The following is an 18,526-nucleotide window of genomic DNA, read 5'->3' on the forward strand; positions in this document are numbered from 1 at the left end:
TTGCTTTTCACAGAGAGAGTAATGCAAAATTTACCAAAGGAGGGTGTAAATAGAATGGAATAATAGAGCTAGAAGGGACCTTGGAGGTCTTCTAGTCCAACCCCCTGCCTAGGCAGGAAACCCTATACCGTTTCAGACCAATGGCTATCCAACATCTTCTTAAAGACTTCCAGTATTGGGGCCATGATTTGGATGATGGAGAATCTCCATAGACAACTCCAGGACTGACAACTCGGGAGCGTTAATGGAAAGAAATGGTTTAGGGCGTTTAGAATTTAGGGTGAAGTCAGAAGAACATTGTGAATCAACAATAGCCATGTTTGTTTTCATATAGGAGTGGATTGCGTTACACAATTGTAGGTGGTACCAATGAAATGAGGATCAATGCTAATTCGTTTTATTGTTTCAAGTCAATGATTTGCCGCCACCATGAAATCAGTTGAGTCAGAATTCAGAACCCCATTATTTGTGAGTGTGTATTCTATTTTGGGGCTCTGGTAATATGCATTAATAAACATATTAATGTTGTTGTGTCTGGTCACAACATGTTTGCTGCTGCTGCTGCTGTGTTTTCGATGACGCCTCGCCTACAGGGCTGTCTTTGCACACTTGAATGGGATGTGATAAAAAAAGGAGATTGAAACAGCTTGTGATTCAATTGGTTGCTCTGGGTTATGTTCAGTGGTGGGTTTCAAAAAATTTTGGAACCTATTCTGTGGGTGTGGCCTCCTTTGTGGGAGTGGCTTGCTGGCCATGTGACCTGGTGGGAGTGGCTTGCCTGCCATGTGTTCTCTCTCTCTCTCTCTCTCTCTCCTTTCTTTTGTCTCTCTGTCCCTTTTTTCTTTCATCTCTCTCTCTCACTCTTTTTCTTTCTTTTTTCTTTTTTCTTTATTTATTTCTTCCTTTCTTTCTCTTTCTCTCTCTCTCTGTGTGTGTGTGGGTGGGTGGGTGGGTGGGTGTGTGGGTGTGTCAGTGGTGGGTTTCAAAAAATTGTAGAACCTCTTCTGTAGGTGTGGCCTGCTTTCTGGGTCCACTGGTGGAACCTCTTCTAACCGGTATCAGTAGATTTGACGAACCGGTTCTACCGAATAGGTGTGAACTGGTAGGAACCCACCTCTGGTTATGTTGTATAAAGCTTCCTGTTCACACTCTTCCAAGCTGAGTGTGATCTCTACTTTTTATTAGCTTATTCTTACGGTCTTCTTCCATCCCTGATGGAAAGGTACTGGACTGATCCTTTCTCCAAAACAGCTGAGGGCAGCACAACAAGTAACAGTTGGAAACTTAGCCAAGAGAGAAGGAGAAATTTCCTTATGGTGTGAGGGCAAACAATCCGTTGGGAATGAGTTGCCTTGGGAAGTTGTGAATGCTCCAACACTGGAGGTTTTTAAAAAGATGTTAGATAACCATTTGTCTGAAGTGATGTAGGGTTTCCTGCCTAAGCAGGGAGTTGGACTAGAAGACCTCCAAGGTCCCTCCCAACTCTGTTATTCTATTCTATTAAGTGTATGCCTTCAAAAATGGCCAGTATTGTTTCTATGCTTATTTTCCAAAGCTTCAGAAAGCAAGACAAGAAACCACAGTTATTCTATTCTCTTCTATTCTCTTCTATTCTCTTCTATTCTCTTCTATTCTCTTCTCTTCTCTTCTATTCTATTCTATTCTATTCCATCCTATTCCATCCTATTCCATCCCATCCCACCCCACACCACTCCACTCCACTCCACTCCACTCTGTATTCTATTATATTCTATATTCTATATTCTATATTCTATATTCTATATTCTATATTCTATATTCTATATTCTATATTCTATATTCTATATTCTATATTCTATATTCTATATTCTATATTCTATATTCTAATTATTATCTTCATTCCAATATCTATTCTATTCTATTTTCTATTCTATTTTCTATTTTCTTCTATTCTATTTTATTCTATTCTATTCTCTCTCATCCTATCCCATCCCATCCCACCCCACCCCATTCTATATTCTATATACTATATTTATTCTATATTCTATTCTATTCTATTCTAATTATTATCTTCATTCCAATATCTATTCTATTCTATTTTCTATTCTATTTTCTATTTTTTTCTATTTTCTTCTATTTTCTTCTATTCTATTCTATTCTGTTCTATTCTCTCTCATCCCATCCCATTCCACCCCACCCCACCCCATTCTATATTCTATATTCTATATTCTATATTCTATATTCTATATTCTATATTCTATATTCTATATTCTATATTCTATATTCTATATTCTATATTCTATATTCTATATTCTATATTCTATATTCTATATTCTATATTCTATATTCTATATTCTATATTCTATATTCTATATTCTATATTCTATATTCTATATTTATTCTATATTCTATTCTATTCTATTTTCTATTCTATTCTTATCTTCATTCCAGTATCTATTCTATTCTATTTTCTATTCTATTTCTATTTTCTTCTATTTCTTCTATTCTATTCTATTGTATTCTATTCTCTCTCATCCCATCCCATTCTACCCCACCCCACCCCACCCCATTCTTTATTCTATATTCTATATTCTATATTCTATATTCTATATTCTATATTCTATATTCTATATTCTATATTCTATATTCTATATTCTATATTCTATATTCTATATTCTATATTCTATATTCTATATTCTATATTCTATATTCTATATTCTATATTCTATATTTATTCTATATTCTATTCTATTCTATTTTCTATTCTATTCTTATCTTCATTCCAGTATCTATTCTATTCTATTTTCTATTCTATTTTCTATTTTCTTCTATTTTCTTCTATTCTATTCTATTGTATTCTATTCTCTCTCATCCCATCCCATTCTACCCCACCCCACCCCACCCCATTCTTTATTCTATATTCTATATTCTATATTCTATATTCTATATTCTATATTCTATATTCTATATTCTATATTCTATATTCTATATTCTATATTCTATATTCTATATTCTATATTCTATATTCTATATTCTATATTCTATATTCTATATTCTATATTCTATATTCTATATTCTATATTCTATATTCTATATTCTATTCTATTTTATTCTATTTTCTATTCTATTCTTATCTTCATTCCAGTATCTATTCTATTCTATTTTCTATTCTATTATTATCTTCATTCCAATATCTATTCTAGTCTATTCTATTTTCTATTCTATTTTCTATTTTCTTCTATTCTATTCATACCACCCACACAGCTTCTGGATCAAAGCATGGAGTTATTTCAGAAAGAGAGGGACAATTCCGTCTGAAATTATAGCTTACTCATCTTTACTTCTGAATCAACTGATAAGAAAGAAGAAAAGTTAACTCTGATATTAAACCGAAAATGCTTTGTCAATCTCAATTTGTCGAGGGTTCAATTATGTTGACTTTTGGTGTTTGCTATTCTAACTCTTAATTGCTCCCCCCCCCCCCATGTGTTTCTCAATGATCTTCCACTGAGCATTGATATTGAACCTTGTACTTTAACCTCTTTGGAAAACGGGAATAGATCTCTCTGATACATATTTTGAGCCAACATCACACAACAGCAGGCCAAAGGAACAGAAGGAGCCGCAGCAAGGACCTGCAACAGTGTGGAGAAGCATGGGGTGTAATAAGAAGTGTGGCTTGCTGACAGGAGCAATCATTGGGGCAGCGTTGGCCATCCTCGGGGGAATTTTAATCCCAGTTGGAAATAATCTCATTGAGGACACAGTAGAAAAGGTAAGGACAGCCTCTCGTTCCTGCATTTTTCTTTATGTTTTCATGGCTTCCTTCTCAACCTTTGCTTACGATGTCAACCACTGCTGCCACCAGCAACCTTAATTGTTTCTCCATCTATCTGCTATTCAACTACGACATCTGCTGATTTTCTGGCTGATTCATTCTCCAAATGGAGGGGGGGGGATTTTTGGGTGGTGGTGGTGGATGAACAGTAAACAAACAAGAGATGTGATTGTGCTGATGCTACATATTATCATATATGGTGGACTTGTAAAAAAGTCAAAGCATTTTGGATAAAAATATGGTGGATTATTCAAAATATTCTTAAAAAGAGGATAAAGTTTACTCCTCAGTTATTCTTGTTAGGTATAATTGCAGATTGTACAGTTTTAGAGACTAATTTGATTCTGAACTTAATAACGGCAGCAAGATTGTTGGTGGCGCAGTACTGGAAGAAGGAAGAATTGCTTACTATTCCAGAATGGACGTTAAAAGTAACAAACCTAGCAGAGATGGCTAAAATATCAGCATACTTGAAGGACCATTCAGATGAGAAATACAAGTTGGAATGGAGAAGATGGACTGATTATATTCAAAATAAATATGGGACTAAGAAATTTCAGCTAGCTTATGAATGAATGAACAAGGAACGTTACAATTTATCTACAGTTAGTTTTATAAAAGGGGAGTTAAAGTATAAGTGAAGGTACGATGCTAAAGTTAGTTAGTTTATTTTAGTGTATGATTGTTAAATGTTTATAGCCTGTATTTTGCTCTGGGAGGATAAATATATGGGACTAAGAAATTTCAGTTAGCTTATGAATGAATGAACAAGGAATGCTACAATTTATCTACAGTTAGTTTTATAAAAGGGGAGTTAAAGTATAAGTGGTTTATTTTAGTGTATGATTGTTAAATGTTTATACCCTGTATTTTGCTCTGGGAGGCTGGGGGGGACGGGGGAGGGGATGTGGGATTGGGGGGGGGAGGAAGGGGAAAGGTATACAATTGTAAAATTTATTAAAACTTTTTAATAAAAAAAGAAAAGTAAACGAATAAGTGAGGTGTTGAGATGGTCTTTGACCATCCATTTGCAGCCGGGCAGAGCAGAATTAGGAATCATGTCTAGTTTAAGGAAAAGAAGGACTAGATGCTACAGGATAGCAGTGTTCCAATATCTCAGGGGGGGGGGGGTTCAAACTATTTTCCAAAGCAGCTGAAGGCAGGACAAGACACAATGGGTGAAAACCCATCAAGGAGAGAAGCAACATAGAACTAAGGAGAAATTTCCTGACAGTTAGAACAATTAACCAATGGAGCAACTTGCCTTGCGAAGTTGTGAAGGCTCCAACAGTGGAGCATTTTTAAGAAGAGATTGTCCCGGATTTGTCCCGGAATGATATAGGCTGTCCTGCTGAAATAGGGGGTTGGTCTAGAAGATCTCCAAGATCCCTCACAACCTTGTATGTTCTAAGCAATCAATTGCAATTGATCAAGACACTCAGAACAACATAGAAAGAAATATGGCAATTTCATCCAGGACCCAAGATAAAACTCCAGAACAATAAAGAGTTTAATTTTTAGCTGCAAAAGAACTGGTTTGAGCTTGGAACATTTGTATATTTCTTTTATTTTAAAAGTGTTTTATTGAGCACACATGAAAACATTGGACGCAGTGTAACCAACCTGGCAAAGATTTTGCTATACATACTAAGATATAAAGTTAAATATTATAACCACCATGCTTATTTACATTTGGTCTATTCAGTATTTACAAATATAAAAATATCCTTATTTCCAACCACGTTTCTTTGTTTTTATCTTATACATTTTTACTGTTGTGATTTCATACATAATTCTAATCTCCATTCTACATATCTTAGTCATGGCTTATTTTGGATCTTTCCTGTTTTGTTCCAACCATTGATAACATTTGTCCCAGATCGTATAATATTCCTATTCATCTTTATTCTTCAATTCCCACGACAATTTATCCATTTCAGCACAAATCAGAATTTTCCTAATTATTTCCTCTTCTTGTAGAATTTCTCTGTTTTTCCAGTTTTGGGCAAAGACCGTTCTTGCTGCTGTAGTAATATGTATTATTAAGTAGATTACCACCTTGTTATGTTTATCGTTTATGATTCCCAAAATAAATAGTTCTGGTTTGAATTCTATTTCCTCTTCGATTATCTCTATCAGCCACCTTTGAATTTTTCACCAATATCCTTTTGTTTTTTGGCACGACCACCACATATGGTAGTACGTGCCTGGTTCATAATCACATTTCCCACAATTTGGTACTAAATTTCTAAACATTTTGGCTATTCTCTCAGGTGGGAGATGCCACCTATGCAACATTTTATATAAGTTTTCTTTATACGGTGTTAAGAACATTTGTACATATCTAAGCATGATGTGATGCCTATGCCTTTACAACCTTAAAGTTCTAAAATGTATAGTATTTTTAAGACACAGCTGAGAATGCTATAGGCATTCTCTTGGCCAAAATCCAGCATGTAATAAAACAGCAACTTTAGCTGCTGATAATCTTTTAGGATATCATTTTTTTATGGGGAGCTCCGGCATTGATGCCAATCAAGAGCTTCATCAAAAAGTTAACTAAGTTGCTTCTGGTTTCACTGGTGTCCTTCTCTTGCCTAATCTGAGTTAGACCACTAGGGTGTTGCATTATCCTGCAAGTATTTTGCTCATATGGCAACCAGGCTGTTAACATGTGTTTCTTTTCAGTGAGGCTTCTGATTTCACAAAGATATTTCCTTAGAAATCCTGCATTATAAAAAGCACCACAGATCAAATAAAAAGCACAGTCACTATGTGCTTTACTGCCCAACTATAATACTATAACACAGGGGTCGGCAACCTTAAACACTCAAAGAACCACAAAAGTCCTAACCAGAAGCCTCCCGTTCAATTCTGGAGCCACCATAGAGTCTCCTCCATAGAGTCTCCTCCTAGTGCAGCATCCTTTTTCCTCTACCTGTCCTAACCAAAAGCCCTATCAATTGTGGAGCTGACTGGCAACAGGGAACTGAAGCAGAGGGATGAAAGAGCCACATGCGACTCCAGAGCTGCAAGTTGCTGACCCCTGCTCTAACAGGAAACTGGAAATTTTCATCAGAACATAAAGAAACCATAGATTATAAACATAGGTGCACACTAAACACTGACATTTACTGGCTGAATAATTCTGTAGTTACTGCAATACAAAATGCATTCTAACATGTATTCCAACATATTTGTTGTTACCACAATTTATTCTGCAGAAATAACTGAGCAGCTTTCTAGATTTCAAAGAGCTGTAGGTGTCAGGATGGGGCCTAGGGGGTTTCTGAACTTTTCTTGCAACCACCATTGACTGTCATCATCTGAGTCATTGTTTAAGCAGCCATTTTCAATCTCTTGTCCAATCTCAGTCACTTTCTGGATTCCCCTCCCCTTGCTTCCTGAGGAAATCTTGAGTCATCTTGAATCCATGCTTAAAGCCTCAAGTTCTGAGCCCGAGTCTCAAGTCTTGTTTTGATGAAATTGCATTGCTTGGCATTTCAACCTTCCTTGATGGTGCGGCTCCCTTTTTCAACTCCTTGTTTTGAAGATAGGGTCTGGATGGCAAGCACCATTTCATTCATTTCATTTTTCATTTATTATATTTATATGCTGCCCTTTTCCCCCGAAGGGGACTCAGGGCGGCTGACAAATCAATCTGGGAAGGGGGGCGGGGGGTACAGACAAAAAATAAAAAAACAAACATGACAATACATAATTTAAAAACACACAACAGTCATACCATTCGAGACGGGGGCAACAGCTCTTTAGCCCCAGGCCTGTCGGAACAGCCAGGTTTAAACAGCTTTGCGGAAGGCCTGGAGGGAGGTTTCAAATCTCCACGGGGAGTTCGTTCCAACGTGTCTCCTGGCATGGCTTCTTAGTTTCCAAGGAAATGGTGGAGACACACACTGTCACTTGCTTGCCAACATCTTGGCTTCTCAGAAGACATCTATTCAAGGAGCAATTCATTTGAGCTTCAGAAGCCATGAAGGTATAGGACTGGTGAATATCAGCAAATTTCCTCCTTACTTTTGTAGCTAAGCCTCAAAAAGATAATAGTGGGGTTTTTTAATCCTCTTTCTTTTCTTTCTCTCTTCCTGGTCTCTGTCTCTCTTGCTTAGCAAGAAGGCCCTGATATTCTGTGCAAACAGAGATGAAGAGCAGGAAGAGTGCAGGGATAACAGCCCAAGAAAAATGAGTCCAGCTTTGAGAAAGAAATTAATTTAATAGTTAAATCTTTACTGAGATCAAATCCATGCACAGAATGTAATATTAATACACAAGTCTTCTTCTTCTTCTTCTTCTTCTTCTTCTTCTTCTTCTTCTTCTTCTTCTTCTTCTTCTTCGTCTTCGTCTTCGTCTTCGTCTTCGTCTTCGTCTTCTTCAGCCGCCTTGAGTCTTCCGAGAGAAGGGTGGCATACAAGCTAAATAAATTCAAATTCAATTCAATTCTTCTTTTTCTTCTCCTTCTCCTCCTCCTCCTTCTCCTTCTTCTTCCTCCTCTTCTTCTTCCCTCCTCTTCCTCTTCCTCTTCCTCCTCCTCCTCCTCTTCCTCCTCTCTGTATAGTCTACTAGCTGTATCATCATTGTTGCATGTGAGGGTTTTACGCCTTCAACATTGCCCTAAATGCAACTGAGTCAGGAACTGGCCTTCTTTTTTTTTTCTAAACAAGAAAGACAAAAAACAGGAAAGGAGAAAGAGAGAGAGAGAAAGAGAAAGAAAACCCAGTTCTTTTCTATGCCAGCATCGTTGTGTCAAGGAAGGTAAAGGGTCCCTCAGGTTTTACTGGCACTTTCTTGCACAATTCTTCAGAAAGAATGATCTGCCTGAAACAGCCGAAAAAGAAGGAGGAGGCACGCCAAGAGCAGAGTTCAGTAAATGTTGACAGCTGAGCATAATTCGCTATGATAAGGATTTATCTTTATTGTCTTTATCTTCCGAATTATATCAGTTGCCATGATCCAAGTGTGTCTTGTCAATAACAATCACCTTTCTGGATCAGAAGTCCTCACCAGTTATTTCCCACACCTATGGAAATACAACGCCGACATGCTTTTATTCAAATCCAGAAGTTCGGAGTCCGAAAGGTGGTTTTTCAGGAGGCAACTGGACTTCCTTGTTTGTTTTCTCTTTTGACAGACATTTCGCTTCTCATCCAAGAAGCTTCTTCAGCTCTGACAGGATAGTGGGGGAATGGAAGGGTTTCTATTCCTTGCAGACAGCTGGTCATTTGCATCCTTTTTAGAGGGTCACTGAGGACACTTGGAGGTTTGTCTGTATCCTCAGGCTCAACTGAGTGGTGCAAATGGTTCCTGTAGTTTGGAGGTTTTTTCCCCCTCTGGAAATCCATTCCTACTCCCACACCATTCCAAAGGTGTCCATCCCAAATTGTATAGCTAAAATTATGTGGAGATTCTCAGTCATCCAGGTCATGGTTGGCCCAAAGGTGCTTTTTTCAGGAGGCAACTGGACTTTCTTCTTTTTTTCCTTTTGAAGACAGTTTGCTTCTCATCCAAGATTCTATTCTATTCTATTCTATTCTCTATTCTTGTTCATTATTCTATTCTATTCTGCTCTATTCACTATTCCCTTCCCTTCCCTTCGCTTCCCCTCCCCTCCCTATTCTATTCTATTCTATTCTATTCTATATTTTCTATTCTATTCCAGTTCTAAATCTATTCTATTCTATTCCATTCCGTTCCATTCCGTTCCATTCCGTTCCATTCCGTTCCATTCTATTCTATTCTCTATTCTTGTTCATTATTCTATTCTACTCTGCTCTATTCACTCTTCTCTTCTCTTCCCTTCCCTTCTCTATTCTATTATATGCTATATTTTCTATTCTACTCCTGTTCTAAATCTATTCTATTTCATTCCATTCCATTCTATTCTATTCTCTATTCTTGTTCATTATTCTATTCTACTCTGTTCTATTCACTATTCTCTTCTCTTCTTTTATCTATTCTATTCTATTGTATTCTATTCTATATTTTTTATTCTATTCCTGTTCTAAATCTATTCTATTCCATTCCGTTCCATTCCATTCCATTCCATTCCATTCTATCCTATCCTATCCTATCCTATCCTATTCTATCCTATCCTATATTTTCTATTCTATTACTGTTCTAATTCTGTTTTGTTCTGTTCTGTTCTGTTCTGTTCTGTTCTGTTCTGTTCCATTCCGTTCCGTTCCATTCCATTCCATTCCATCCTATGTCTGGTTCTTGTTCGTTGTGAAGAAAAATGTGGAAGAGTTCTTAGCTTGTTGATTTCTGAATAATCATTAAGGTCATCTTTATTTTTGGGTAATGATGAATATCAGCTCTTTAAACCTCTTGCAAAACTACTTGGCAAAATCAGCCTAGGAGAAGTCAAGCAGTTCATGAATCATCTTCTAAAACAATTTCCTTTGGATTATTATGGCCTTGCAGATAATCACGTCCAATTCTCTTCTTTATAAAGATTGAAGTTCAACTCTCATAAGTTCTGATAAAACAACATATGGAAGGACATTATCTCTGATTTAAGAACATTTGCTGTTGCAAGAAGTGATTGGAGAGATAATCTAAGGCTATGGTGTTGTAATCAGAAGACAGAAGGATGGCATTGATCAATGATTGATTATATGCCCACAAGTCAATGTTGAGTCTTAGCAAGTGCAGAGATAACTTTTCTCAATAAACATCAGCATATTTTAATTTTTATGCCAAAAGTTGTAACATTCATGGGCCAGGGTCATGTGGCCAGTGCACTGCATCAAACACTTAGAAAAAATATATATGAATGGTTTATAGCAACATGGTTAGAATGCAGCATGGCAGGTTGACTCTGCCCACTGCCAGGAGTTTGATCCTGACCGGCTGAAGGTTGACTCAGCCTTCCGTCCTTCTGAAGTTGGTAAAATGAGGACCCAGATTGCTGGGGCAATAGGTTGACTCTGCAAAACCGCTTAGAGAGGGCTGTAAAACACTACGAAGCAATAGCAATAGCACTTAGACTTATATACCGCTTCACAGTGCTTTACAGCCCTCTCTAAGCGCTTTTACAGAATCAGCCCCCTTGCTCCCAACAATCTGGGTCCTCATTTGACCCACCTCAGAAGGATGGAAGGCTGAGTCACTCTTGAACCTGGTGAGATCTGAACTGCCAAATTGCAGGCAGCAGTCAGTCAGCAGAAGTAGCCTGCAGTACTGCACTCTAACCACTGCGCCACCATGGCTCAGTGGAAATGGTATATACCGTAAATCCCAGTTGCTATTGCTAAGAACCATCATAGCACAGTGGTTGGACTGCAGTATTGCAAGCTACTCACTGCTCACAACCATCAGTTCGATCCTGACCAGCTCAAGGTTGACTAACTCACTGCTCAAAGCCATCCGTTTGATCCTGAGCAGCTCAAGGTTGACTCAGCCTTCCATCCTTCCGAAGTCAGTAAAATGAGGACCCAGATTGTTGGGACACTATGTTGACTCTGTAAACTGCTTAGAGAGGCCTGTAAAGCACTGTGAAGTGGTATATAAGTCTAAATGAGATGTCTTTATGTATCCTGCTTGCTGTTATTCCTTGCAGGAAGCTGTCATCAAAAACGGCACAACTGCCTATGAGAATTGGGTCATCCCAGGAAGTCCCATCTACCGGCAGTTTTGGTTCTTTGATGTCCAGAACCCAGAGGAGGTGATGAAGAACGGTTCTAATCCAATCCTCAAGCAGAAAGGTCCTTACACTTACAGGTAGGTGAAGACCTGAGGATGTCATGAAGACATGGGATTAGAGAGCAGAGATGGGATAGTTCAACCTACTATTCTTTGCATGCAAGGAACCAAGATAGAAGATCCATAATTCTTTGAACACATTTATGGAAGACCTTGACCACGTCTTTCAGGAATGAAGATTTTCTAAAAGGACAAACAAAATTTGCCTTTTAAAGCTGATGCCCCATGTTTCTCTGCTGGAGAACAAATTGTGGCGTACCTCAGCTTTGTGTATGTATGGATATTTTCAGTCATCCAGATCATGGTTGTCCCAAAGGTGCTTTTTCCAAATGTCAACTGGAATAGAATAGAATAGAATAGAATAGAATAGAATACATTTGGAATGGAACGGAATGGAATAGAATAGAATAGAATAGAATTTGGAATGGAATGGAATGGAATAGAATAGAATTTGGAATGGAATGGACTAGAATAGAATAGAATTTGGAATGGAATGGAATAGAATAGAATAGAATAGAATAGAATTTGGAATGGAATGGAATAGAATTTGGAATGGAATGGAATAGAATAGAATTTGGAATGGAATGGAATAGAATAGAATAGAATTTGGAATGGAATAGAATAGAATAGAATAGAATTTGGAATGGAAAGGAATAGAATTTGGAATGGAATAGAATAGAATTTGGAATGGAATGTAATGGAATAGAATAGAATTTGGAATGGAATAGAATAGAATAGAATTTGGAATGGAATAGAATAGAATAGAATAGAATTTGGAATGGAATGGAGTGGAGTGGAGTAGAGTAGAGTAGAGTAGAATAGAATAGAATAGAATAGAATAGAATTTGGAATTGAATGGAAGGGAAGGGACCTTGGAGGTCTCCTAGTCCAACCCCCTGCTTAGGCAGGAAACCCTATACTGTTTCAGACAAATGGCTATCTAACATCTTCTTAAAGACTTCCAGTGTTGGAGCATTTACAACTTCTGGAGGCAAGTTTTTCCACTGATTAATTATTCTAAATATCAGGATATTTCTCCTTAGTTCTAAGTTCCTTCTCTCCTTGATTAGTTTCCACCCATTGCTTCTTGTCCCCTTGTCCTTCTTTTCATCGAACTAGACGTACCCAATTCCAGCAACCGTTCTTCATATGTTTTAGCCTTCAGTCCCCTAATCAGTGGTGGTATTCAGCCAGTTCTGACAGGTTCTGCAGAACCGGTAGCAGAAATTTTGAGTAGTTTGGAGAACTGGCAAACAGGCTGGCCCCGCCACTGCTGCCTCCCAGTCTTCCAGCTGATCTTCTTTTGTTGCCCTGAACAGGAGAACGGAGCTGGGAAGCAGGTTAGTGGGGGTGGGGAGAGAATGGGGATTTTGCAGCATCCTTCCCCTGCTACGCCCACAAATTCATGCCCACAGAACTGGTAGCAAAAAAAAAATTGAATCCCATCACTGCCCCTCATCCTCTTTGTTGCTCTTCTCTGCACTCTTTCTAGAGCCTCAGCATCTTTTCCACATCACGACCAAAACTGGATGGAGTATCCCAAGTGTGGCCTTACCGTTTTGAATTGTATTTATGTGCGCATGTTGTATGTATGTGTGTTGTAGAGATGAAAGACAGGAAAAGAAAGAAAAGTATTGGATGGCCAGATATCCATTCATCTTCTGGCAAAGAGAGTGGCAACCTGTTGAGGCCCAGCAGGAGCCGTTGGAGCTGCCACCAGACTCCGACAGCGAGGGGCCCTATGAGTCGGCCCTGGAGGATGTGGAGGACCCTGGACAGGGTTCCGACTCTGAGCGGGGTGCAGAGAGGCTGGTTGGCCACCAGGAGGCGCCTGACCCTTGGATCAGTGGGGAGGAGACAAGGGAGAGTGATCCAGAAACCAACAATGAGTTGTTCCTGGATTCACGCCATCAAAGAGCTACTCGGCATCAGGAGCAATTACGTAATTACAGGAGGTAATTACGCTCAGCTGATGGTCATTAGGCTCCTCCCTAGACTATAAAAAAGACTGCTTGTGCCATGCCCTTCTTGCAGAAGTCAACGCTTTGACTAAAGAGAAACTATCTTGGCAGGCTGGATTGCTGCCAAGGTTTGTCTGAATTGCTGCCAAGGTTTGTCGGATTTGCTGCCAAGGTCCTTATCTGTTTATTTACTTAGCTTTCAGTCACTGAGATTCTGGTCTTGTTATTAAAGGACATTCCATTTAAGCTTGTCTCGGCTTTCATTACTGGATGGAGGAGGGGGTCAGAACACAACCCTATTTATTTCTGATTTGGCCAGCATTGAATGACTGAAGTTAAATCTCTTTTTCCACAAGGGTGCGATATAAGCCCAAACAAAACATCACTGAACATGACGATGCTACTCTGTCTTACTTCTTGCCAAATATTGCTCTTTTTCAACGTAATATGTCTTCTGGCTGGGAAAATGACACAATTACCACTGTTAACCTGGCTGTTGTGGTAAGCAAACTCTGTCATAAGATTTATCTGAGTATTGTAATAATCAATGCAAATTAGAACTTGGGCATTCTCCATATTCTGCAATGATCTTCCCTCTTATTCATTTTGGGGGGGGGGGGGAGGTGTTGGGGATGAATGAATTGGGTGATCCAGAAATACAGCGTTACCACCTGTTGGTAATTTGTTAATAGTAAAGGGGGCTAGGACAGGTAGCTCAGCAAAATTGGGAAATCGTATCTGTCTAATTCTTATGGTATTCTTTCTTTATCTTAACTTTTCATCAAAATGATGGACATATTATCTATCAGTCAAAGTGATATTACAGGTAAAGGTAAAGGTTCCCCTCGTACATATGTGCTAGTTGTTCCTGACTCTAGAGGGCAGTCATCTCCATTTCAAAGCCCAAGAGCCAGCGCTGTCCGAAGACGTCTCCATGGTCAGGTGGCCGGCATGACTAAATGCCAAAGGCACACAGAACGCTGTTCCCTTCCCACCGAAGGTGGTTCCTATTTTTCTACTTGCATTTTTTACGTGCTTTCAAACTGCTAGGTTGGCAAAAGCTGGGACAGGGAATGGGAGCTCACTCCCTTATGCGGCACTAGGGATTTGAACCGCTGAACTACCAACCTTTCTGATCAGCAAGCTCAGCGTCTTAGCCACTGAGCCACCAGGATTATGTTATTTATTTTTTTAAGTCAAGTTTTTTTTTAATTTATATATAAATATTTTGAAGACAGTGTATTGTCTGGGCATTTCATTTTACAGAAATGAAATTTACTGTACCTAACAAAAATATTTCTGGCTTTCATTATTATTGGTGTTTTCTTTCCCGCCTTCTGAATTTTTACCAGAAATTATTTTTTTTTATTCCCAGAAACTTTTAAAATTAATTTTATCTTCTATCTCCTGTGTAAGTATCAGTCAGAAATGAAGGTGATTTGCAGGGAATCAAGATTAGGCATCAAGAATATAGAATACGTGCCTTTGCGGATGATTTGGTGATAACATTAACTCAACCACAGGAACCTACCAAGCTTTTAATGAATATGATTAATCAATACGGCCAAGTGTCCGGATTTAAAATAAATTTAGGGAAAACAAAGATGCTAGTTAAAAATATGAACACTAAGCAAAGGGAAGAATTAGAAGGAATGACAGGATGTGAAATAGTTAAAAAGGTTAAATATCTAGGAGTCTATATCTCAACCTCAAATGGGAAGTTATATGTATAATTATGAGCCACTATGGCACAGCATTCAGACAGAGATGAAAAATTGGGAAAAATTACAATTATCCTTGTTGGGAAGAATAGCAGCAGTGAAAATGAATGTTCTACCTAAAAATGATGGTGAAGATACACAAAAGTACTGATTACTGTCTTTTTCGGAGTATAAGACACACCCTTTTCCCCCCAAAAAGAGGGTGAAAATCTGGGTGCGTCTTATACATTGAATACAGTATTTTTGGCCTACTAAAACCCCACCCCCTTTGCAAAAATGGACGTGCAGAGGGTTTGAGAGGCACTCTACAAGCCTCCCAAAGCCTCTTTTTGCAAAAAAAAAAAAAAGGGCCGTTTTTTGCTTGTTTTTTGGGGGGGGCAGCCCCCAGGAGCACCCTACAAGCCTCCCGAAGTTCTGCTTGCCCTTTCTTGCAAAAAACAAAACAAAACAAGGTATGCAGAGGCTTTGGGAGGCTTGCAGAGTACAAAACCTTTTTCTAAAAATTTACCTCTTCAAAATTATGGTGCGTCTTATACTCCGGTGTGTCTTATAGTCTGAAATATGCAGTACTTAACTGGAAAAATATTGATTACTTAACGGTGATGTTTGTCTATTGCATTGACATATATCAAATTCTTTAGCATTAAGCATTGAAACTAGAAAATGTTCTGCTTTCATCTGTTTTCATCTCAGTTTCAAAAGTTTGTTCACATATTTGTGTTTCCCGTAGACCGCCCCTGTTTTGTATCCAAAGTTAGCTCATCTCCTGAATCCGTTCATACAACTATCAAAATCAAAATTTCTCCAAACTAGAACCGTAAAAGAAATACTTTGGGGCTATAAAGATCCTTTCCTACAATTAATTCCAATTTCAACCATTGATAAAGTTGTTGGTGTATTCTATCCTGTAAGTATTAACTCAAAGGGAAAATTAATGACTCTAAGAAAGACATCTGTGCTTTTCTATATACTGTGTTTCCCCAAAAATAAGACAGGGTCTTTTGACCCCCAAAATAAGCGCTTGGCTTTATTTTCTGGGAGGTCTTATTATTTTCGAGGTGCAGGAGGCAGTGAGTGTGATAATCTCATAGCTGCTGCTGTGTTGCAATATTCTCAGGAAGGGCTTATTTTCAAGGGAGGGCTTATTTTAGCGCATGTGCTCAAAGACCAATTGGGCTTATTATCCGGGGAAGTCTTGTTTTCAGGAAAACAGGGTAGGAAGAGCCGAGGTGGCGCAGTGGTTAAATGCAGCACTGCAGGCTACTTCAGCTGACTGCAGTTCTGCAGTTCTGCTGTTCAAATCTCACTGGCTCAGGGTCGACTCAGCCTTCCATCCTTCCGAGGTGGGTAAAATGAGGACCCGGATTGTTGGGGGCAATATGCTGACTCTATAAACCGCTTAGAGAGGGCTGAAAGCCCTATGAAGTGATATATGTCTAACTGCTATTGCTATTGCTATTGCTAGGAAGGAAGAAGAAATATGAGATGGTGGTTTTAGTGCAAAAAAATAAGAAAAAAAGGATAAATCTCATCTACCACAGCTTATTATGGGAAAATGAGAATAAAACTCACTGTGAAGAAGTTGACAGATGTTGCCTGAATATCAACAAGACTTCCTAACCCAAAAGCAATCTGTTATCAAATTGAAATTAGAACAATAATTTCTATCTTAGCATGACTTATCAAAAGTCAACAAATTTTTTTATTGTAGATACAAAAGCATTGCTGGTATCAGACGCTTCCATGAAGGTCATAGCAACAAATTTGGTTTTGATAGGGGTATAAAGTAATTTTCTTATCTTGTTCCCTTTCATGGGGTAATAGCAGTCTATCTGACCAGAGCTAGAAAGCTAAGCAGGGTCAGTCCTGGATCACCATTGGATGGGGGAAACAAACTGGAAAAATCTACTCTATAGGCGGAAAAAATAAAACAATTAAATTCTGACGTGTCTGTATAAGTCACCAGCTTGATACCAAGGTGACTTGAGTCACTTCACAACAGACAAGTTATTTTTGGTCTGCAAAAAGTGTCGTTTATGGGTGTTTGATTTTTTCCCCCCACTTTTTCCCCTGGGAGCTTGGAGATCTAAATTAATTAATTGTCAGTGTTCCAAGTATCATGTAGAATTAAATCAGAATCAAAGGCAAAACGATCCTTAAAGTTCCAATTTAATAAAGCAGACATCTTAGCACATCTGTGTTAATCCCAATACTGGAAATGACATCAGAATCCCACCCAGTTAAAAGTTCATGATCTTGTCCCCACACCCACAAATCCATCACATGGTCCAATCTTCTTCTTCCACGCTGGCATCCACACCCAGCTGCTTCCGGTCAGGTGTAAAAGTGCAGAGACAAAGGATGACCTTGGCTTCTAGTAAAGAATGAAAACAATACATTCCACAATCCTACTCCTGTCTATTCCCCCCTCCCATCGACTATACTAATGAAACTTCATAATGAAATAAGAGAAAGCGTGGCAGGCCAAAATTCTAAAAGGAATATAAATGCAGGCCTGACACTAGTATTATTTCAGAAGTGAAAGAATTGGGTTTTGAATATTTCATTCTTCTGCAACCCCTACTTCAATGATAGCTAACCTTTGTGTCTTCCATTGTACCCATACCCACAATCCCATGCATCCCTCCTCCTGCACATGCGTGCATGACTTCCTCACACGCATGCCCCTCCCCTTGCATGCATGTACGTATCCACGTGTACAGCGGAGAGCTGGCCAGTGGGAGATGCGGTGCAGCTGAGCTGGGCAATGGATTGCGTGCGTGCAGGGAAGGCTCCTGTGCCACCTGGGGCACACTTGCCATGCTTACCCCCAGAGATCTGGACCCTACCCACTCTCATGGCCTTCATGAAAAGCTATTAAAACCTGGCTTTTCCGGCCGGCCTGGGGCTGTTGACCTCTTGATTGAGGTCCAGCCCTGCTTAGACTGGGTGTATGGTTTTTTTTTTAATCTTCTATGTCTTATTTGTTTTAATCTTTTTAATATTTCTTATTTCTGTAAGCCGTCCGGAGTCCTCCGGGATTGGGCAGCCTATAAATTCAATAAATAGAAATAGAATAGAAATAGAAATAGGTTCTCCATCCCAGTCCTACTTCCAAAATTAAGATCTCCATGTCCTAAGCATAAGGTGGGAAAGCACCTTCTACAAACAGAAAATTAAGAACGGTAGACCTAATTTAGGTCTTGGACAGCAGATTTTTGACTAAAAATTTCCTCTTGATAAACAAGGTGAAAAAGATAACTTCCTGTTCTCTCTCTCTCTTTCTCTCAAGGACAATGACAGACTCG

The 18,526-nt window shown here is 38.8% G+C and overlaps 1 protein-coding gene across 1 annotated transcript in view; it reads left to right on the plus strand.

Moving 5' to 3' along the window:
- Positions 1-3,557: 3,557 nt before the first annotated feature.
- The window catches only part of LOC116523697 (platelet glycoprotein 4-like), a 28,024-nt gene continuing 13,055 nt past the window's right edge, over positions 3,558-18,526 (plus strand). The window contains exons 1-5 of the mRNA XM_032238830.1: positions 3,558-3,754; positions 11,394-11,554; positions 13,854-13,998; positions 15,949-16,125; positions 18,511-18,526. The exon at positions 18,511-18,526 is cut by the window's right edge and continues 76 nt beyond it. Coding sequence (XP_032094721.1) covers positions 3,635-3,754; positions 11,394-11,554; positions 13,854-13,998; positions 15,949-16,125; positions 18,511-18,526 — 619 coding nt within the window. The 5' untranslated portion in view covers positions 3,558-3,634. The remainder of the gene's footprint in view (positions 3,755-11,393; positions 11,555-13,853; positions 13,999-15,948; positions 16,126-18,510) is intronic.

The sequence above is a fragment of the Thamnophis elegans genome, unplaced genomic scaffold, assembly GCF_009769535.1.
Source record: "Thamnophis elegans isolate rThaEle1 unplaced genomic scaffold, rThaEle1.pri scaffold_94_arrow_ctg1, whole genome shotgun sequence".
NCBI classification, from domain to species: domain Eukaryota; kingdom Metazoa; phylum Chordata; class Lepidosauria; order Squamata; family Colubridae; genus Thamnophis; species Thamnophis elegans.